The 24,175-nt window shown below is 37.3% G+C and overlaps 2 protein-coding genes and 1 non-coding gene across 3 annotated transcripts; 1 reads left to right on the top strand and 2 right to left on the bottom strand.

The window, feature by feature from the left end:
- Window positions 1-3,490: 3,490 nt before the first annotated feature.
- Window positions 3,491-4,453, bottom strand: LOC143645547 (olfactory receptor 5AN6-like). The gene has a single exon (XM_077114843.1). The coding sequence runs from the start codon at window positions 4,451-4,453 to the stop codon at window positions 3,491-3,493; it is 963 nt and encodes a 320-aa protein (XP_076970958.1).
- An 8,690-nt stretch (window positions 4,454-13,143) lies between these two features.
- LOC143647489 (U6 spliceosomal RNA) lies at window positions 13,144-13,246 on the top strand. The gene has a single exon (XR_013158112.1). It is a non-coding gene; the product is annotated as a U6 spliceosomal RNA (small nuclear RNA).
- A 5,783-nt stretch (window positions 13,247-19,029) lies between these two features.
- LOC143645546 (olfactory receptor 5A2-like) lies at window positions 19,030-19,989 on the bottom strand. Its single transcript, XM_077114842.1, has one exon. It carries the CDS (start codon window positions 19,987-19,989, stop codon window positions 19,030-19,032), a length of 960 nt encoding a protein of 319 aa, XP_076970957.1.
- Between the last annotated feature and the right edge of the window lie 4,186 nt (window positions 19,990-24,175).

Raw genomic sequence — 24,175 nt, 5'->3', positions numbered from 1 at the left:
AAAATAAGTTGTTGGGATTTTGATTGGTATTGCATTGAATCTGTAAATCAATTTGGTAGGATTGACATCTTAACTATATTTAGTCTTTCAATCCATGAACACGGTATGTCCTTCCATCTATTTAGGTCTTCTGTGATTTCTTTTAACAGTTTTTTGTAGTTTTCTTTATATAGGTCTTTTGTCTCTTTAGTTAAATTTATTCTTAAGTATTTTATTCTTTTAGTTGCAATTGTAAATGGAATTCATTTCTTGATTTCCCCCTCAGCTTGTTCATTGCTAGTGTATATAAACATTACAGATTTTTGAATGTTGATCATGTAACCTGCTACTTTGCTGTACTCATTTATTAGTTGTAGTAGTTTTGTTGTGGATTTTTCCGGGTTTTTGATGTATAGTATCATATCGTCTGCAAACAGTGATAGTTTTACTTCTTCCTTTTCAATTTTGATGCCTTCTATTTCTTTTTCTTGTCTAATTGCTCTGGATAGAACCTCCAACACGATGTTGAAAAATAGTGGTGATGATGGACATCCTTGTCTTGTTCCTGATTTAAGTTGGAAAGTTTTCAATTTTTCCCCATTGAGGATGATATTAGCTGTGGGGTTTTCATATATTCCCTCTATCATTTTGAGGAAGTTCCCTTGTATTCCTATCCTTTGAAGTGTTTTCAACAGGAAAGGATGTTGAATCTTGTCAAATACCTTCTCTGCATCAATTGAGATGATCATGTGATTTTTCTGCTTTGATTTGTTGATATGTTGTATTACATTAATTGATTTTCTTATGTTGAACCATCCTTGCATACCTGGGATGAATCCTACTTGGTCATGATGTATAATTCTTTTAATTTGTTGTTGGATTCGATTTGCTAGAATTTTGTTGAGGATTTTTGCATCTATATTCATTAGAGAGATTGGTCTGCAGTTTTCTTTTTTTGTAATATCTTTGTCTGGTTTTGGTATGAGGGTGATGTGGCTTCATAGAATGAATTAGGTAGCTTTCCCTCCACTTCGATTTTTTTGAAGAGTTTGAGGAGGGTTGGTACTAATTCTTTCTGAAATGTTTGGTAGAATTCGCATGTGAAGCCATCTGATCCTGGACTTTTCTTTTTAGGAAGCTTTTGAATGACTGATTCAATTTCTTTACTTGTGATTTGTTTGTTGAGGTTGTCTATTTCTTCTTGAGTCAAAGTCGGTTGTTCATGCCTTTCTAGGAACTTGTCCATTTCATCTACATTGTTGTATTTATTAACTGTCCACTTGGAAGAACTGGAGAAAGAACAGCAAACTAACCCCAAAGCAAGCACAAGGAAAGAAATAACAAAGATTAGAGCAGAAATAAATGAAATTGAGAACATGAAACAATAGAGAAAATCAATAAGACCAGAAGTTGGTTGTATGAGAAAATAAATAAGATAGATGGGCCCTTAGCAAGATTGACAAAAAGAAGAAGAGAGAGGACGCAAATAAATAAGATCAGAAATGGAAGAGGAGACATAACCACTGACCTCACAGAAATAAAAGAGGTAATAACAGGATTCTATGAACAACTTTACGCTAATAAATACATCAAGATAGATATTTGCCAACACTGGAAAGAACATGAGAGACCTAAATATGTCTCCAAATTCCATAAAACATTGGGATGATAACTCACCTCCCAAATTCACTTGAGAAGAAAAAAATCAATATGATGATTACATGTGAAATATAAAGCATAAACAATAATGTAATATGTATGACACTTGGACCATAAACTCCAGTGTGGAAAAAATGTCTCCTTTATTTATTTATTTATTTATTTTACATGGGCAGGCACAGGGAATCAAACCCAGGTCTCTGGCATGGCAGGCGAGAACTCTGCCTGCTGAGCCACTGTGGCCTGCCCTGTCTCCTTTATTAAGGTCTCTTTATTGGACTCAGTCTGTAGGGCACTGTTCTAGTTTGCTAGCTGCCAGAATGCAACACACCAGAGATGGATTGGCTTTTAACAAAAGGATATTTGTTTCATTAGTTCTTCAGAGGAAAGGCAGCTAACTTTCATCTGAGGTTCTTGCTTACATGGGAAGGCACAGAATGTTCTGTGCTGGCCTTCTCTCCAGGCCTCTGGGTTCCAACAACTTTCCCTGGGGTGATTTCTTTCTTCATCTACAAAGGCCTGGGCTGAGCTGCGAGTGCTGAGATGAGGTATGCTGAACTGCTTCGGCTGTATTACGTTGCACCCTCTCATTTAAGCACCAGCCAATTAAGTCAAACATCCTTCATTTCAGCAGGCACACCTCTTAGCTGACTGCAGATGTAATGAGCAACAGATGTGGTTCACGTACCATTGGCTCATGTCCACAGCTACAGAACTAGGTGCCGTCACCTGGCCAAGTGGACAGCTGAATCTAACTTCCACAGGCAGTCTCCATTCTGGTTGCTCTGCTGCTTCCCTCTCAAACATAAGGCCCTGGAATCTCTAAAGGGTTCAGATTTCTGGTGCCTAAATCCTGCTTCCCTAGACACTCCATGATAGTCACCATCCCTGAGGTTCAGCACAGTATGTGGGGTGCTAGCATGAAACATGTTCCAGGCCCATCTACACTCAGAAATTGCTAAACTTTGACTTCTTTCTACCCTCCAAGAATTTTCCTAACTCTTGACCTTGAAGTTATCCTGTTCCTTCTACTCTTCCTCTCTCCCATCTCTCTTCTTTTAACCCTTTTTTATTGTATAGTATGACATACATACAAAGCAAAGAAATAAAAAAGCAATAGTTTTCAAAGCACTCTTCAAAAAGTGGTTGCAGGATAGATTCCCCCATTTCTTTTTAAAGTCTCCTGCCTTTCATATGCTCAAAGGATATGGTGGAGACAAGATTCTTCAGTAGCAAAGGCAGCCAAAGTTTCTTTCTCTCTCTTTCTCTGTTATTCTTCTCTCCTCTCCCCTTCCTCCTTCTTCTTTCTTCTTCTCCTCCTCCTCCTTCTCCTCCTCCTCCTTCTTCTCCCTCCCCCTTTCTCTCTTGCTTTCTCTTTCTCTCGTCAAAGTATAAAGTGCTCTTTATAAAAGTATTCTTAATCTTTCAGATAAAAATTTTACATTATTTTATTTTTATTGTAATAAAAGAAATGTTTAGCAATTAAAATAAAAGAAAGAAAAAAAACAGTGAAGGAAAGAACAGGCTGTACAGAATGCTGGGTTCCTCTAACTTCTCTATATTTAATATCTATAAGCCCTTGTCTTCTAAAAGCATAAAACAATTGTGTGTTTTATCTACCTTGGTTCTAATAAAGGAAACTGTCTTTTTAAACTATACTCAGTATAGGTGTCACTGCCTCAGAAAAATTCCTTCTTTGTGGCAGCTCAGCATGACCACATGAGAAATCAAGGAAAACAGGTTTTCCCTTCTTCTTTTTACTGACCTTTTTATTTGACTTGCAAAAGGCCACACACACCTTCTTACCTCTGTCTTTCTTATGTGTATCACAATATCTGCTCAAAAATCATTCTTACTGAGGTAAACCTGTTGCCCTCTGCATTTCCCTCTTGAGGGCCTCTTTTATCTCCTTGTTCCTCAAACTATAGATAAGAGGGTTTAGCATGGGGATAATAATGACATAGAAGACTGAAAACACCTTGTCCTTCTCCAGGGAGTGGTTAGAGCTGGGATGCATGTACACAGAGATGGCTGAGCCATAGAAGATTGTCACAGCTGTTAGGTGGGAGGCACAAGTACTGAAGGCCTTGGACCTCCCTTTGACTGAGACCATTTTCAGGACAGAAGCTGTAATAAAACCATAGGACAAGAGTATAACGAATAAAGAACCAAGCCCAACAAATATAGCTATCAGAATAAGAAATATTTGGCTGAATAGGGGATTAGAGCAAGACAGGGAAATAATCTGAGGTATATCACAGAAGAAATTTTGAATGACATTTGGCCCACAGTAGTAGAGACGAAAGCAAGAGACTGTTTGAACTAAGCTGCAAAAGAAACCACTCATGGAGGCCCCGGTGACCAGCTTCACACAGAAACCAGGGTCCATGATGGCTGAGTACAGCAGAGGGCTACCAATAGCAACGTATCGATCATAGGCCATAGTGGCCAAGAGGCAGCACTCAGTCAGCCCCATCCAAGCCCCAACAAAATACTGAGTGGCACAGGCAAGAAAGGAAATCTCTTTTTTGCCTTTTAAGAAGTCTGAAAGCATTCTTGGACTGATGGAAGAAGAATAGCAGATATCTGTAAATGATAGGAAGCTGAGAAAGAAGTACATGGGTGTGTGCAGTTGGGAGTCCATCCTGATTAGCAGAATGAGACCCAGGTTCCAGGTCAAAGTCACCAGGTAGATCCCTAGGAAGATTGGAAAGAGCATGAGCTGCAGCTCTTTGTCATCTGAGAGTCCCAGAAGAACAAACACGGCCACAGTGGTATGGTTTGCATCCCATTGCTTGGACCTGTTTGCTGTCATCTGTTGAAAAAAGATGAGAAAAGAAAACAGCATTGTTAAAAAAAAAACAGAAAAAGAAACACTCTTATTTTCACCCATGCAACTGGCTAATTGTACGATCTTAAAGCACCAAAGTTAAATCAATATGGACCTTCTTTATACAATCATCAACCTTAGCTTGAAAATTATTTAGGTAAATATGATCATTCTGTCTTTGGGGATAAAGATAGTAAATGGGCACCATTAATTTCTTATCTCCTAAAATGTCTTAATTTCATGTTTTACCAGTTAGATTTTGCAAATGAAAGACACTTGGAGTTACATCAAAATCGGGAGAAAAAATTTTATCTTTCTATATGTTGAAATAGAAAGATTCAACTCAGGCATGGCTGTGCTATTAACTGGAGGCCTGGAGAAAACCCTGAATCTCAGTGAGAATCACATGAAGAGAATGTGTGCAGATGCCTCTTAAAATCTCCTTGAAAGCTAACATTCAATTATTCTGTAATCAGGGAGTATCAATGATTCTGTAACAAACTTAGAGAGATATAAGAATAATATAATAAGATGGTGCAAAGAGTCACAAATCAAGAGATAGCAGATTGAAATGAACATGATCTAACCAACTTAATGACTCTTGACAGGCTCCTGCAAAGTGAAATAAGACAGGGTTAGAAGAGCCATGAGGATCCCCTTCTTGCAAGTGCATATTTTCCTTTGATCTAATCAGAAATACTTATGAGTTAGAGTGTCTTGTACAAATTCTTTAGGTCAGCTATTCTTTTGAAAATATGATGGGAACTCTGGACCTTCTACCTAACAAAATGCAAAAGTAAGGCACTAACCCTTCTGGCTAAATGCTAACTAGCCAAAATAAGGTATTTGGATCAGGCATTGTTACATTCCCTTCAAGAAGGCGTAGCTTTCATTCTTTCTAGGCAATCATGAAAACATCCCTCAACAATCTCTCTTTCTCTCAACCAATATGGCAAGCGAATTCATTGCCCTCCCCCATTCTATGTGGGACATGACTCCCAGGGGTGTAAACCTCCCTGTAACATGGGACAGAAATTCTAGAATGAGCTGGGACTCAGTATCAAGGGATTGAGAACACCTTTTCAACTGAACAGAGGAAGAGAGAAATGAGACAAAATAAAAGGTCAGTGGCTGGGAGATTTCAGAGTTGAGAGGTTATCCTGGAGATTATTCTTACACATTATATAGATATCCCTTTTCAGCTTATGGTGTATTTGAGAGGCTAGAGGGAAGTACCTGAAACTGTATAGCTGTTCTCTAGTAGCCTTGTTTCTTGAAGATGATTGTATAAAGATATAACATTTACAATATGACTGGGTGATTGTGAAAACCTCGTGTCTGATGTTCCCTTTATCTAGGACATGGACAGATGAGTAAAAAATATGAATAAAAAAAGATAAACAATAGGGGTAACAAAGGTTAAACTCTATGGGGCAGATGGAAGTGCTAGCCATCAGTGAGAGGAAGTGGTATGGGGCATGGTATGTATGAGTTTTTCCTTTTTTCATTTTTTTCCTTTTTCTGGAGTGATGCAAATGTTCTAAAAAATGATCATGGTGATGAATATGCCACTATGTGATGATATTGTGAGCCACTGATTATACACCATATATGGAATGTTTGTATGTTAAAAATGTTTGTGTTTGCAAGTTGTTTTGTCAATAAAAATATTTTTTTAAAAAACCATCCCCCACAAGCTACACCTTGATTTAGAACAACCCAAGTTAGAAAGAAAATCAAGGGAAGTCTTGAAAGGGAGAAAATAGCTGTCAAATATTGCCTGTGCATTCTGTATATGGATAGAATAGGGAAGTCTTAGAGGTTTTCCTAGAGAAAAGCTGAGGCATTAATGAAATAAAATGTCTATGAACAACAAATATTTGTCAATATTGACCATCCAAAAGGCATCCACATTTCTAACCATTTCCCAGTCATCTGCTTCCCAAAGTAAGAAAAAGAAAATTCCCATGGAAGTATAAGGCCATATCCAGGAAAGTAAAGTCCAGCAGTTAATTTCCCTAAAGCAGATCAGTTATTGCCTCCTCATTTATTGCACTATTTTGAGAAGGATTCTGCAGAAATGAGGGGACTAATTGCACAAGAAAGTCAAAATCACACTGTTATCAGTCTGGAAAGAATGGCAGCAGACAATAACTTTGCTATCCCAGACTTAGCAGTGGTTCCAACCATAGTGAGAATTAATGGAAGGAGGATCTTGAGGGAAGACAGAAGATGATTGTATATAACATCATTATCATCTTCATCGTCATCACCAACAACCATGACATTAAAAAGACTTATGGGCCAGCTACATCATATACTGATTGGCTTGAGACCACAAAGATCCCCATAGCTTCTTCTCATGTCCATTCATACAATACGATAAACTTAGACCTGTTGTGCTATTAAAAACAAACAGTATTCTGAAATTTTCTTCTTCCATATTTTAAAAACAAAGCAATTATTTGATAGGTAATATTTAATGAGTGCTTTCTATGTTCCAGGTGCTATTCTCAATCCTTTGATGTTTTATCTTATTTTAGTTTGTCCAATAACCCTACAAGATATGTATCTTATTTTCTCCATTTTACAGATGAGAGTCTGTCTCAGAATCGTAATCAGCCTAAGGTCACCCAACTCATCAGGCTAAAAGTCACACTTTTAATGACCATACCCTACTGCCTCTCTAAAGCATGATTGTTGCATTAATCTTATTTCTAAATAACCATCAAGTGAAAAGCACTGTATTATGGGAGAGGAACAGAAGCCCATAAAATGTCTATATCACAGGGTGATGATGAGAAATGTGTCCCTAGAGGCCTAATACAAGGCAAGTGTTTTGATTTGCTAAAGCTGCCAATGCAGTCTAACAGAAATAGTCGGCTTTTACAGTGGGGATTTATTAACTTACAATTTATAGTTCTTAGGCTGTGAAAATGTCTCAATTAAAGCATCAACAGGATGATACCTGGACTCTGAAGACAGGTTGCTGGCATCCAGGATGCCTCTGTCACATGGGAAGGTACATGGTTGGTGTCTGCTGTTCCTTCTCTCCTGGGTTTCATTGGTTTCAGATCCTTGTTCCAGGGGCTTCCCTCTCTGAGTTTCTTTGGGTCTTCTCTTAACATCTCTGGAGCTTTTCTCTCTAAGCATTCTCAGTGTTTCTCTCTAAGCTCTTTCTGCTTTTTCTGTCTTTCATCCTTGTGGTAGTTAGATTCAGTTGTCTACTTGGCCAGGTGAAGGCACCTAGTTCTGTTGCTTCAGACATGAGCCAATGGTACGTGAACCTCATCTGTTGCTGATTACATCTGCAGATGGTTAGGAGGCATGCCTGCTGCAATGAATGATATTTGATTTAATAGGCTAGTGCTTAAATGAGAGAGTGCACGGTAACACAGCCCAAACAGCTCAGCATACCTCATCTCAGCACTCGCAGCTCAGCCCAGCCCTTGGAGATGCAGAAAGGAATCACCCAGGGGAAAGTTGTTGGAACCCAGAGACCTGGAGAGAAGGCCAGTAGAGATTACCCTGAGCTTTCCCACATAAGAAAGAACCTCAGAGGAAATTTAGCTGCCTTTCCTCTAAAGAACTAATGAAATAAATCCCCTTTTATTAAAAGCCAATCCATCTCTGTGTGTTGCATTCCGGCAGCTAGCAAACTAGAGCAATCCTCTCATCATGGAATCCAGTAAAGGATTAAGATCCACTTGCATTGGATGAATCACATCTCAATTAAAACAATGTAATCAAAGGTTCCCACCCACAATAGGTCTGCACCCACACGAACAGATTAAAATAGCATGGCCTTTTCTGAGGTACAGAACAGCTTCAATCTAGCACAGCAAGACATGATCTTTTGCATGAGAAAGACAGATATAAAATTTTATGGGTGACCACCAGCTGGTTGTGGGAAGGAAGTTAGAGGTCTTAGAAGTCCCCTACATATGCTTTGAAAGAATTTATCTAAAATGAAGTTTCTCTAGAATGTTGTTTTATTTTCCTAGGCTGCTTAAAGCAAATACAATGACATGGGTCAGGTTAATGAAGGAAATTTATTAGTTTACTGTTTGAGTCTGGGAAAAATTCAGATCAAGGCATCATCAAGGTGATGCCTTCTCCCCAAAGACTGTGGCACCTGGGAGAGGCTGCCAGTGACCCTTGGTTGTTAGTTTGTCATGTGGCATGATGGTGTTGCTGAGTTCTGCTGGTGTTCAGCTTCTGGTTGCTCCCTCTGCAACTTTTTTCCTCATGCCTGAATTCACTCTGTTTATAAAGGACTCAAGTAGTAGGATTAAGACCCATCCTGTTGAGATGGGTCACACCTTAACTGAATAGCCTCATCAAAAGGTCCCACTTACAATGGATTCACACCCATGTGTGTAACCCAGAAATTAGGATTTAGGGATGATTTTGATGACTGAATCATATTCCTTTCTGCTTTCTGGGATATTGGAGCAGACAGGGGAATACCTGAAATCCCTAAATCATAATTCAGCTGCCCTGATATCTGAAATGAGTGTAAAAACCTTGTCTTGTGCCTTTGTGACTGTAAGAACTGTTACTCTCTTTATCTAGTGATTTTCTTGTGGGATAAATGCCCTAAGCTAATGAAGTCAGCCATGAGCTAACCTCAGCCCTAGACATTTGTAAATCATATCAGCTAGAGTCTGCTATTGAAAGATCATTTGTCTCCCTTCTTTTTGGCTCACACCTTTAGTACTGAAGTGATAGCTCTGCCTCCCCTCCTTTCAACTTCTGTTGTCCTATTGAAATGATAGTAATAACAGCTCCTTTTCTACTTTGAACATGCTATTTATAATGACCTCATATCCTCTTGCTAAAATCCTTAAAAATCTTGAACTCTCTAAACTCAGTGAAATAGATGTTGGGACACTAGGTCATCTGCTCTCCTACTATGTACCTAGTAATAAATTCTTCCTCTCTTTGAAACCCAAGTATCTCAGGAATTTGTTATTGATCATGTCAGGCAGAAGAATCCACAGTCATTGTCTGGTGACAACAGGAATAGATTAAATTTAAGAACATGTTTTCTGGGGTACATACAACTTCAAACCACCACCAATGCCAAGTCTAAATCTGGGACATTATGATACAAAAAGACAGCACAATGACAATGCACTTGAGCACATTATTAATAACACAATTGCCATGACTCTCCACAAAGATACTCTTTCAGGAAATGAAATGAGAAGGTATAATGCTGACGACTTGCTAAGGAAATGACACAGACTGGAGGAGGATTTAGTTTTCTTTCTGGAAGAAAAGATGAGGAGATAGTAAAATGTTAACCCAAAGTTAAACCTTGAACTAGGGTTAATGGTACAATTATAAATATGTACTTTCTTCCATTGTAACAAAATGTAATTGGTATATAAATGTATCACATCTACATAAGGAGTTTATATTAGGGTGATATATGGGAATCCTGTATTTTAAGAATGGTTATTCTGTAAATACAGAACTTCTCTAATAAAAAAAAATGTTTAGTGACATGTGCTGGTGTGGCTGAAGGGACAGAGACATATTTAGATGGTAACCACTGCAAAGTTTACATCCAGCATTGCTCGATAGATAAAATAATTACACATCAAACCCAACATTATGCAGAGATGCATAGTAAATAAGCAATCCCATTGTTAGTCTTAAAGGCTCATTTTAATTAACACATTTTGTCAACCACTTCAGATTCTATTTTTTTTGGAGGAGGGGGTGGTGCATTGCCTGGGAATTGAACCCGGGTCTCCTGCATGGAAGGTGAGCATTCTACCACTGAACCACCCATTATTTTTTCAATATTATCTTTGATTCAGTTACCTTTTATTTCCCTCTTATTTCAGTTACCTCTTATTTATCATTGATTTCTAAGTTTTTTCCATTTGTTTTGAATAGTTTATCTTGGGATAAAAGTTATATTGACTCTCATCCTTCAGCTTTTTCTCACACCATTCTTGGTATAAAATGCTCCTCCTCCCCATGCTTACCTTCACTTGATCCTTCTTGACAGTGAAAAAAAATAAGGAAATGAAAATTTATGAAAAGCATGCCTCTTTCTTACACTCCTTTTCTTTAAGTATTCCATTAGCAGCATTTCTAACGTTTACTCTTTCTCTGTTGTAAGACTCTCTCTAATGGGGATTAGAGCAGTTTTGAAATAGTCCAGCATATGTGTAGACTAGGAAACAAATCTGAAAAACTCTGCCTACGAGGAACAATGAGAACAGGATAACTTGGATTATCAAATATTAGATCTATTCTCTCACTTCTGCTAAAACTTGGCATGCTAATTAAGATTTGCATTGGGCCATTCAATACAGGAAACCAAAATGCTGACCCAGCAGTGCCACCTGTGGGCTTTTCAAGTACAATTGTGTAAATGTAAAAACTAGATAGTATAAGGCCCTCAAAAATCACCCACAACTCTTATTCTGGGTCTCTGTTCTCCTATCTTGAAATAATAATTAAATGAGTAAGCATTAGGCTAAAATATATTCACAAAACCTGGATCATCCTTCAACAGAAATTTATTTCACAAAACCTACTTCATCCTTTGACATGTTTGTTTTTCAGGACAAAAGAGCTAACATAGAAGAGGGTCATTTATTAAGCTAAGAGTCTAAGGACAATGACAATGAGTTGTTGGTAAATCTGTGCAATTCTGCGCATGTTCTAGACCCTTACTGTTACTTAGAGCAGAGCCCCTAAGTGACCCACCTAATATTTGGAGAAAGTTTTCTTCTGTGATCAAACTCCTTTTATGTTGTAGTATATCCAGATATTCAGAAAATGCTAACAGATATTTCAACTTCTGTCTTCAGAGAACATCCCATTCCATCAGTCACAGCCTATTCTTAGCAATGTTAGACTCACTTAGTCACCTTCAGAAATTACCTAGTTGTGGAAAAAGAGGAACTTAAATGCTTATGAGCCTTTCCTTTCACATCTACAGTGAACTTGAGAATACAGCCAATAACAAAGAGCAAACAATTAAAACCAGGCAGGCTTTAAATTCTGTTCTTGATAGAGAGACCAACCCTGTTAATTGGTCCCTAGCTTAAGATCAAAGATCTCCCTTTAGGGTGTTAATTTTTTGAGACATTTCGTTATCAGGGAACCTTCCTTTAAACCTGCCTTTTTATTTCCCAAGAAGGAATCATGGAGCCAATATAAAGCTCACAGCCAACCTTATCATTTATAAAATAGATTAGGAACAATCATCAAAGACTTTTCTCTGGGATTGACACTGGAAGGCAGCATATTTCTAGCCAGTCAGACTGTTTGCAGGAGAAGAAGTCCAGACCCTCCAGTTTTGTATAGTTGACAAATTTGTTACATTTAGATAGTATTTCATGGAGTGGATCATGTTCAGAAAGATCTACTGAGACTTGGAGTAAGGAGGATGAAATATAGATGACTCCTTTCTTCTCTCTTAAGGCCTCAGATACTTGAGTTTAAAGAATCAAAAGAGCAGGTGAAAGGAGAGAGAGGGAGAGCATGAGAAAAGGCAGAGAAATGAGAAAAGTAGAGAAAACCACACAAATTTGTAGGAAAGTTTAAAAAGATAAATAATATTCAGTGACTTATCTAACAAGAAGGAACCCTTCTATTTCCCTCCATCCTATCTCACTTTTTCTCTTTCCCATTGTATGGGGGAAAAAAGCAGTTCGTGCTTTTGCAACCCTATGAAACTAAGTCCTATTCCCTTGATTCATAAGCACTGGGTTCTCTTTAGGGAAACCCTTGACATTATATGGGAAGAGCATTCTAGAGTGGATAAAATGGGCTAGGCTAGGGAGATGGCCAAATAGCTAGTTGCAATGTATTATAAAAAAGTGTTGGCTTGTGTTCATGTTTTACCCCCCATCCAACTCTCTATTTAAATTTTTTGCTAAACTGTATATGACAGGATAATTTTAAAAATAGTTTAAAGCTTTTCACATAATATTTCTTCCCTATTTCTTTGGCCATTCCTTTCTTTCAGGCAGCTAGGTTTTCACAGAAGGGATGTGACAACAAAAAGAAGTCCAAGCAGAGGTGAGCATGAGTGAGCCTACAGAACAGCTTATGGGCAGAGCCCACAGGAGACAACACAACCACCAAATAATTTGGAAAGCCTAAGAGCATAAAGGACATGAGCATTTATTGAATTGAGCCTGGATTGACACCCAGAACTTTAAAGAAGCATAGTTGTGTAGGTTTAGAGAAACAGCTACTGGGCAGTGATGGCTTGAGTCCCACAAAGTTTCCTGTGCTGTAGGAGGGGATGGGTCAGCAGAATAATTTCTACTTAACCAAGAGTGGCTGAAAGTAGTATATCAGAACTAATGCACCTTGAGGATGTGGGTAAATGGAATTCAGTAGTAATCCAATTGTGATTTGAGAGCTGAAGATTTCATAGAACATAAAGATATTTCGTGGCCGCTGGTATGAAAAGATATCGAGGGCCTGCCTCAAACTGTTACACAACCACAGGAGATGTGGGAAGGACCAAGAATAGACTGATTTTTTTTACCTAATAAAAAATAAAAGAGAGCACAAAATAGACATCAAGTTGTAGAAAGATAAAAATTGTATTTCTTAAATAGCTGTTTATGGATTAATTACCAAAAAACTCTCGATGCTTGCTTTGGTGGCATATATACTAAAACAGGTTGTGTTGTCTCCTGTGGGCTCTGCCCATAAACTGTAAATCTACAGAGAAAATTAGCGTGGCTCCTGTGAAAGGATGACACAGAAATTCATAAAACATTCCCTATTTTAAAAAAAGCAAACTCTCTTGTGTATTAAAATAACACTTTTCTCCATGTGCAATATAATAGACCAACTAACTATACCTTCTTTTATTTGACAATTTCCTTAATGTAGCACATCATTTCCAAATTTCCAATGAATGTCCTCAAATATATTTACTGTAAAGCATGGCTAAGATCTGAGTATAATATCCTGCCTCCAAGATGACCCCAAATGATCCTTGTTTCCTGGTATTCATAGGCTTGGCATGTGTCTTGCTATATTGAATAGGGCTAACCCATGAAACCAAGTGAACACTAGCTTCCTGTCATCATCCCGCACTACCCTTCCCCTATGTGAGCGATCTATCTTGGAGGTGGATGCTCCAGTCTCAAGGCAACCTTCAGATGACTACGTGAATGCAAACTTATGAAAGACCCTGAGATACAGCTAAGGTTGCCCTGAATTCCTAACCACCTAGCTAATGCTCCCCTGACTTAAACTATATAAAAATAATCATTTATTTCTCTTTTAAGCCACTAAGTTTTATAGTAATTTGTTACACTAAGAAGTGAGGCCACTTAGTCAAAAATATGATTCTGGACGAATATTACAAAATTATTTTCAGAACCAGGAAACTTTCATTTTCCATGAGAGTAAAACAACTGAAACTGGTCAAAACAATACAGTGAATCTATTGCAACATGAAACTGAGGCAGTCAGGGAAAATTTGACCCAGTGGCTCAAACAATATTACCAAGTATGCAGTTCCTTTTCTTCTGTTTAGTATGCCTTGTACAATAATTGTTCCATCCTATGGCTAAATTCCATCATGATAGCAAAATTGCTGACAAGTTCCAGATTTCACAGACTCACTCTACATCATCCAAAGTAAAGAGTTTCTTCTGGTATCTTCCACAGAAAAGAGTTAGGTTTTCTTTCCCAGATGCCCCAGCAGGTATCTCCCAGCAATGTTCTGTCTTTGCTGGGGCTATGTCTCTGTATTAGTTTCTTAGAGCAGCCATAACAAATTGCCACAAATGGGGTGGCTTGAAACAATGGACCTAGATCAAGGTGTCAGTAAGATTGGTTCTTTCTGGTAACCCTGAGGATGAATCTGTTGTATGCATCTTTCCTACCTTCTGATGGTTGCCAAGATCTTTGATGTTCCTCAGTTTGTAAATATACCACTGCAATTTCTGCTTTTATCATCACAGGGCATGTGCCCTGTGTTTGTGTCTTCTGTACCTCTGTGTCCTAATTTGTCTCTTCTGATAAGGACACCTTCACTGGATTTAGGGCCCACACAAGTTTAATATCAGCTCATCTTAACTTGATCTTAATTACATCTGCAAAAATCCGATTTACAAATAAGGTCACATTCACATGAAAGTTGACCTTGGTTCAACTTTCCAGAGGATAAATCTCCAATCTTCTGCTAAATGAGATAGATGGTGGGGGAAAGCAGATGCCTGAATGCAAAAGGAGGGGAGAAAATTGTCCTAAGAGTCTAGCTATGTCTTAAATAGACTTCTAGTTTAAGTCTCACCTACCCTGTGGATTTAACAAGCACCTGCCATTCCTGATCCTTTTAGGGATTTTGCCATAGGAAGGAAGTTGCTCTTTTCAGATTTTCCCTCTTAGCCCTCCCCAGACATATAGCTTCTACTTTCTCAAGTCTGAGTCAGTCACCCTCTGTACACCTTTTATCCAGCTTCAACATTTATGCTCTTCTCTTCTCTCCATACCCCATACTTTGGTGAATTTGTGTTTTAAAAAACAATCTTTCATTGTCAATTTAGGTGAGTTCTACAAGAGAGTAGAGACAAATGCATGGATTCAATCCACTATGTTTAGTAGAATATCATAACTATTTTTAAATTTTTTATGCATTTTATATTGTCCATGGAAATAAATGACTATACCATTGTTTATTGTATTTCCATCAACAGAGATCAGTAATTTTAAAATTCACTTTAACATTTTTTACTGATATTTTATTATTTAGAAAAACTGTCATATTTTCTTTTGCTGTTTTAGAAATGGAACTCTGTATTGAGATGTTTATATATTAATTAATCCATTCATTTTCGCTCTAATCCTCTATTTATCAGTTCGGCTCTTACAAATGTAATTCACTTATCTTTAAGTTTTAATTTTTATAGAATATTGATTACTAACAAACACATTTTTGAACATTTCTAAGGCCCTGTAACTAAGTAGTAAAATATATATGTGATATAAGAAAATCACATTTTCCTCTCATTTTAAAATTATAATTAAATCATAGTTTTAAAGCTTAAATTGCATTATATCAGAGTTCAGTGAGAAATGGAAATTTTGAATTGCAAAACATAGAATCCAAAATAAATAATTTGGAAACAAAAAAAACAAACTAAATAACTTGGCTTAGCTTAACTGACCTGAAAAACAAGACCTACTGATACACAATTTTTTTAATGCTGTTATAAAGGGCTAATGGCACTATAAAGGGCCAAGTCCTTTTAAAACAAAAAAATTACACGGTAATAGTGTCTAAAAATTAAATAGTCATGTTAATTATATTTCTCTCAGAACTCCACTGAGAAATTACATGCCATATAAATCATTTGCTTTATATTTTGTTAAGCAGTCTCAGAGACATTGCTGAAAACATGGACCACATCAACTTAATAAGAATCACAATACTGCCTCCCAGCACCAGATGGTGTCTCACTGACAATTATATGCCAAGCTGAACACCATGTTGAGTGATAAGTGACACCTTCCAGGCTATTCCCTTCACTTATAGTTGCTGAAATATTAACCATAAGCCCCATTGTATGTATGATTTACAGACTCCTCTCACCCATTATAGATTGAATCACATACCCTAGAAAAACATGTTCGAATCCTAACTCACAGCACTATGGATGTGAACCCATTTGTATAAATAAGATCTCTGAAGATATGATTAGTTAAGGGGAGGCCAAACTGAATCAGGACTGGCCTTAATCCAATATGGCAGGAGTCTTATAAACAGAGGAAATTTGGACATAGGAGCAGTAGGAGACAAAAGGAGCAGATGCCATGTGACAGGGGAAGGTTGGGTTATGAATTTCTGGTGAACCAACCCCAGACTTTATAGACTTCAGAGAAAGCATGGCCCTGCTGACACATTAATTTTGGTCTTCTTGGTTCCAAAATCATGCAAAAATAAATACCTGTTGTTTAAGCCAACAATTGTGTGGTATTTGTTATAGCAGCCCTGGAAAACTAAGATACCCTACTGTGAACCCTGGCAAATGAAGATTCTCCCTCTGAACCATGTGGATTAATTTTGCTCCCTAAGAATTTCTTAAGATGGAAACAACCCTTTTCATAAGAAAGGTTTTCTTAGAGCAAATAAGAATGTACCATGCAAGATCAAAGGGATAATTTATGCATGCTAGGTTTTCTATTAAGGCTGATAGGCTGACATTCAATTCAAGTCTAACATCATGGTTTCATATCAAAAGAGCTTTGCTATAGGAAGGAGAGATGAAACTTTTATTCTTCTGTGAGATTTCTCTAGGTCTCAGCTACCTGTTTATTTCTAGAGTACAGTCCCACCAAAGGGTGGTTTGGTGCCAGCCATATAGTCTAGCAACTCTGAAGAGAGATGCATGATATCAGTTTGTAAAAGTTCTAAGCTATTGGCTTTACTTCACTGGTTGATTAGGAAATGTTACCAACATGAAGACTAGACACCAGGAGTTCAGAGAAGTTAGTGATAAGTCAAGCTCATGGTAGAATTCTGAGATACATAGATATCTTCTGATACACGGTTAGGCTCTCTCAGTTTATTTTTACATTAAGAAAATCCAGATCACAGAATAGGTTAGCTATAGTTTTGTCTGGCTTTAAAACTAGAAACATGAGACTACTAATCTTTAGGGGAAAAGTTAAAAGATCATTAGAACTTGGTTTAATGTTCTACTCACTAATTCATGTGTGTATGTAAAATCATATATATGGTATCTATGAAAGATTAGGAGAATATAGGTGGTACATATGTATAACAACCAGGTTTCCACAAAACTCCAATATTAAACAATAAAATCAACCCATAACAGATAAGGTAATATGCATTAGCAAAGGCATCCTAGGGACAAAATATTAGACAAAAAAAGGACAGGCTCTCAATTAATTTATAAATAACCTATTGTTTGGAAGGGAACATGGTCATCTTGGAAAAGAAGTAATGCCCTAGCTGAGGGCCTCAGTCTGTCTGGCCTTGTAACAAGTGTATCCCTAGCATTGGACTGGGCACATCAATCACTTGTCCACTTTGCTTGTTCCTTCCTCCCCAAATAGACTCTCAATTACATAATTTGTCTTTCTATATGGTTTCTGCAACAGACAGAATTGTGCCAGTGGTACAAATACAAGTTTAGCAGTTATGTTTTTCACTGAAAGTTAAAAATGGGCATCTGGCTTATGTAGATAGCTATTCTGACCTTGATTATCTTTAGTCTATCTGGAAAAATTTTTAAGTCTGTGACTTAAAAACGAATACTCTTAATTACTCTTCACTATAGTCTCTCCAGACCCTATTTTCCAATGCATCAAAGCCATTGTGAAGATAGTATTTTCTGCCAAACTAAACAAACATCTTCTATCTCTTTGTTTCAACCACTCACAAATCATTATAGCTAAATAGTAGTAATAAAAATGAAAATATATCAATTCTTAAGCATTTAATATACTCAAGGCACTATTGTAAGCATTTATTGACTCATTTAATTCTCACAGTAAGCCTAAGGGATAATCATTTTTTTATTCTCATTTTACAGAAGAGAAACTGAGGCACACAGTGACCAAATAACTTGCACAAAGACACAAAGGGAATTATTTACTCATTTATTTTTGACCTATGCAAGACAGACCACAGCTGAGTAACATTTACTCAAGAGCTTTACTGCCAGTTCAATGACACATAATGAGTTCTGAAACAATGTGGGGAAGAAAAATCACTGTCTTCAATATCTTGTCTAAATTCTCCTCTAGATCTTAGTGAGAGCAGAGAATGCTCTTCCCCAAATCCGAATGTGTTCTTTTTCTACAGATTCCTAATGAATTTTTAGTGTTGATTTGAAAGCTGTTACATTAGGCTTAAGGAATGAGTCACTGATTTTGCTTCAATCATTTCAGTGACTGCTTTTTGTATAGTTGATTGAGTTGACCAAGAGCTTGTCCCATTTATTCAATGTTTGAGACCTTAATTCAACTGAAGAGTCAATACTATGCCCCCAGTCACAGTGGCTGATGATGGCAGTAATTTTCAAGTACGGAAGAGTATCTATCTTGTGATTGTCCTGTGCCCTGAGGAAACATTTGGGAATCTCTAAAGAGAGGGAGGCAAATGTGCTTCAGAAAAGTGCCTGCCTCCTCAGGTGATTGATTATTCTTTGTCCTTCTATCCTACCTGAAGAATCAACACCCTGAATGCAGTACTAACAATTTTTCAATGGTTCTTCTTACAGATATGAACTCCATTTTGATATCTGAAGTTGTTCAATCTTTGTCATGTTGGAGTTTTCTTTAAATTGGGCATTTAAAAATCTCAATCTATGCAATCCTGATCATTCTAGAAACCAATAATTTTGTTTTTAGACCAAATTTTGAACCAATCTTTTCGTCTACTATCCAACAGATAAACTGGTAAGTGGAATAGTGGGGAAAAAATAGTCTGGACAACCTAAATCATCGTGTAAGTTAACTAGTACTAAAGCCATATAAATGTGTGCACAATTGCCCGAGCACACAGCTTCACTGTAAACATAAGCTTGGTGTCAGAAAAATGAATGTCTGTGACAAAGCACATGGTTCCTTTCCACAGCCTTCCTCATGGCATTTTTAATCTCCTTATTCCTAAGACTGTAGATGATGGGATTCACCATGGGTATCAGCACAGCATAGAATATGGATACCACTTTGTCCTGATTTAGCGAGTAGCTGGAACTAGGTTGCATGTACATGAAAAGTCCAGAACCATAGAAGAGGGTCACAGTAGTCAGGTGAGAGGCACAGGTGTTAAAGGCCTTTGTCCTACCTTTAGCTGAGCTGATTTTGAGGACAGCTGCAACAATGAAACCATAAGAAATGAGAACCACAATGGCAGACACCACCCCAACGACAATGCCCACAACGAAGTTCACCACCTGACTGGTGAAAGTATCAGAGCAGGATAGAGCCAAGACTGGGGGAAGGTCACAGAAGAAGTGGTTGATCGTGTTGGGCCCACAGAAATCATGATGATAGACAGAGTATGTTTCAGTCAAAGAACTAAGGAATCCACCCACATAAGACCCACCTACCATCTTCAAACAAAATGTGTGGGAAACAAGGGTTGTGTAGAGCAGTGGGTTGCAGATTGCAGCATACCGGTCATAGGCCATGGCTGCCAGGAGAAAGCACTCAGTCAGACCCATTCCACAGAAGACAAAGTATTGCATGGCACAGCCTAGGAAGGAAATGGTTTTCCATTCTGTGATGATGCCAGAGAGCATCTTTGGAGCTGTAGAGGATGCATAGCAGATGTCCAAGAAGGACAGGTTACAGAGGAAGAAGTACATGGGTGTATGTAAGTGGGAGTCCAATCTGATGAGGGCAATGAGACTCAGGTTCCAGGCTAGTGTCATGAGGTAGATTCCCAAAAATGAGACAAAAAGGAAAATCTTCATTTGAGGATGATCTGAAAATCCCAGGAGGACAAATTTTGTCACATATGTGTTATTCCTTCCTGCAGCCATAGACCTGCTTCTTGCATGAAGGAAAGAAGAAGCAATCCTAGAATCAGATCTTGTTTGTTATTTTATCAATGTATATTTCCTAGAAGGTCATATGGACAGGTGAATCCCAGCCATCTCCTAGGCAAAGTCCTCTCAGAGCAAGTCAGCCTGGGATGGTCACTTAGCACTATTTTAAATATTTATACCAGAAGCCCTGTGGAGTAAAAGAGATTGGGAGTCAGAAACCTGAGTAGTGTCCTCAGCTCCATTTCTAATTCACTATATGACTGTAAGCGGTCATTTGACCTCTCTGGGTCTTCACTGCATTAATTGTAAAATGGGAGGGTTGAATCAGATTCATTTTCACACTCCCTTTGGATTTGTGTTTCTTATGGAAACCCAGATTAAGACAATCATAAAATTAGACATTCATCATACTTTATATTTCTTTAGTATAAAAATGAAAAAAGAACTGAACACAATGGGCTATAATACACATATTCAATTTTGGAGGAGAAAAACCAAGCCACAAGAAGCTATATATATAGATATGGATGCTTAAGGAAGTCATTTTCTAATTATATAAATTTTTCTGTAAGTCATGGCATAAGACTCATAAAATGATCAAAATTTGGAATAATCCAGTGAACACCATTATTGGGTGAGAGGACTAGGAACATGCCTCTAGAGAGCAGAGGATGGATCAGAACCAAAGTTAACAGAGACTGACTGACCTGTGGTCAAGAGACAGGAGAAACCAGTATTTTCTGGGCAAGACAAGTCAGGGAGGGAGGAGGATTCTTAAGCTATTTAAAGACAATAATATTGAAAAACAACTTTGATGTCCTAAGACCAGACAAGGTCATCAGTATAAAGACATACAATAAGTTTGTACACTTTTCATGATTAAGAGAGAAGGACAGACTGGCACTGATCTAAGGACAAAATGAGAAAATAAAAGTGGGTATAAAAAAGCAGAAGTTCCCTGAGGAAGACAAAAGTTGGTTGTATTTCATCATTCATATAGAATTTGGTTGCCAATGCCTGTTTACACTTATAGTTATCTGATTCTGTTTCTCTGTTACTCATCATATTAAAAACCTCTCCTAGCTTTATGCTTTCTAAAAAAAATAATTTCTGTACAACTCACTGATTGAGCAGCTAAAGCCAAGAAAAGTCGAGACCACTTTTCACGATGATACCAACTTATTAATTTATCAAAAAGGATATAACTGCTGATTTGGTGAAATCTTCCCCACCAGAAGGTAAACTACTCAAAGGGAGGCAGAGATTTTTGTCTGTTCTGTTTACTGATCTATCCCGAGTGCCTAAAATATTTCCATAAACTCCAAAACACTTGTTGAATGAACAAATGATTTTTTCCTCTGATGATCAACAGAACCTAGAATAATATTTCACCTATAATAATAAGTGCTCAATTATACTAATAACTACAAACCATTACTTAATGCTTGCTGTATACTTGGCACTGTTCTAGGGACTTGATTTGTATGAACTCATTTAATCCCCCAATAGTCCCTGGAAGTGGATAGCATTATTCTGCCTCTTTTACAGATAATAGGGAGAATAGGCTATGAATTTTTCATAGTCACTTGTGGGAAGGAGCTGGACTTACTAAATTACTTGGCCAGAGTATCCTGAGATTTCATGCTGCAGGAGAAAAAACACTGGTTCCATTTCTCAGATTACATCTTTTGTGAACTTTAATCTATCTGCATTTCCCACTGCTATATGCCTGGTTTCTGGTTCCATTTTTTTTAATACTTTGACTTCATGAAAATAATAATACCTGCTCTTGAAACCTCTGCTCCTTTGTTGCCAAGTCTATAAAATGGCTTTTGGGAGCTCATTATTGTAAAGGGCAGAGATAACTATATTTGTCTTCTGAAAAGCTACCTACTTTTACTTACTACTGGGCCCAAGATTAAAAACTGAACAATTATTAGAGAGAGCCAAACAGTTCTGAGAGTTCATTATTCTCAGGAGTGATGGTGAAATAACTGAACCCATTGCCAGAGCTTCCTTTCAGTCCCCTATCTTATTCTCCTCTGGGTTTTTCCTTGATCTGGGTCCAGGAAGATTTCCTTTGTGAGTTGGTGGGCAGCATTCTGCTTTAACAGACCTTTTGTTGAATATAAACCACACAAACATAAACAAACCAGACCTTGAACTAAAATACAGTGGTTAAAACACAGGTTCCCAAGTGAGAAATATGGGTTCAAATTCTGACTCTGCCACTGTATCCATATAAACTTGTATATTGCTTTTAAAGCTCTTAAGTATCAGTTTTCTCATTTTTAACACTGGCATAATAATGCCTAGTTTGAAAGGGGGCTTGTGTTATTTAAATAGGCTGTGAATAAGTCTTAGCACAGTGCTGGATGCATAGAAATTCCTCCATAAATATTAGTTTAAAACATTATCAACTCTCTCTCTAGGATCATAGCCAAGGAATATTTTTCCTTTCTGACTTTTTATTGTGACTCATTCTCATTGTAATAAAAACAGTTTGTTTTTTCTTTACTATATTGGGTGCCACTCAGGTATGTCCACTACCTGGATGTGACACTGTGCATAAGACAATTAACCTCTCCAGGCCTGGGTAAATTGGGCTCACTTTCCAGGGACCGCTCAAGTTCTGAAACTTGAGGATCTGTGAGCATAGATGAAATTTTAAGGGATTTATTTATCCTTTTCAAAAACTTTTCCTAAAAGAATGCATTTTATAAAAAGGAGTCCATCTGTTTCATGGATGATAGAATTATCTTCTACGTGGAGAGATGTAGTTGCTGAGACTCTTGACACATAGGTAATAAGCTGAATTTAGGGAATGAAATTTAGCAACTAGGATTTTTGAAGGAAAAAGAGATAAATTACCTTCAAAATTGATTGTGAATAAGAAAAGACAAGGAAGTTCATTATGTGAAGCATTCTTAGCCAGGGTTGGGGATAAACAGATCCAGGAGACCCTGATTATGAATTAAGAGCTGGAGTAAACATAAAAGGTTAAACCATAATTAGGGTCTATATATTTTGTGGGGATTAGAAAAGCTGGATAAAACAAGATGGCAATAGATTTTATTTTTCATGCCAACTTTGATTAAATGATAATGACTATCTATGGAGTAAGACTGAGAAGCTCAAGAAGAATGAATAAATCATAAATTAGCAATGTCTTCCTTGGGTAGGAAAATGCAGAGCGGCAACACTCAAGGTATTTCTCAACCAATTCTATAAGAAATGTGTAACTAAGGAAGAAAAATCACCTTATTAAATTCACCTGGATGTTACCCTACTCTTCAAATCCCTACTCAAAACAAATCAAATTTCAAGTACATTTAAATAGCAGAAGTTTAAAAGAACGTTAAAAAGTATCAAAGCATGGAAGCAACTCAAGTGTTCATCAACAGAAGAATGAACAAACAAAAGTGGCATATATGCATAATAGAATACATTTTAGCCATAAATAATGAAGTTCTGATACATGCTACAACATGGATGAAGCTTGAAGACATCAAGTTGAGTGAAAATAAGCCAGATACAAAAGATAAATATTGTGTGTTCTCGCCTACATGAAATATCTAGAAGTAAGTTTCATAGAGACAGGTAATAGATCATAGGTCACCAGAGACCCAGTGTGGGGACAGAAATGGAGTTATATTTACTGTGTTCAATGATTCCATTGAAGGTGATGAAAAGGTTGAGGTAATTGATATCAGCAACATTTGCACAATGTTGTAGATGTAATTAGCACTACTGAACTGTATACTTGAAAGTAATTAAAGTGGGAAATTTTGAGTCATATACTGGTTACTACATTAAAAAGTTAATAACAGAATAGTGTGGTACAGGCATAAGGATAGATAAATAGATACGTGGAATATAATTGAAAGCCCCGAAGTAAATCAATACCAAAAAAAGTTTCAAAGCAAATACTGCATAAAAGAAAATAAATCTCACATGGAATGTCAATATTGAGAAGCAGAGGACATGACATTGAAATTCAACTCAAAATGTGTCTCACTAGAATTCTATGCATCTTAGATTTTATTCACCGAGAGCTTGTCCTAAAATGTTATTTGCCCTCATGCTAGGTTAATAGGTCAATGTAGTTTTAAAACAAATCCTAGAGAAAAAAATCCATTATCTTGATTCTCAAATTGGAGTCTGAAAAGCATTCAGGTTT

The sequence above is a fragment of the Tamandua tetradactyla genome, chromosome 9, assembly GCF_023851605.1.
Source record: "Tamandua tetradactyla isolate mTamTet1 chromosome 9, mTamTet1.pri, whole genome shotgun sequence".
Taxonomy (NCBI): Eukaryota; Metazoa; Chordata; class Mammalia; order Pilosa; family Myrmecophagidae; genus Tamandua; species Tamandua tetradactyla.
Note: the sequence above shows the minus strand (reverse complement) of the source record. Positions and strands in the feature narration are given on the sequence as shown.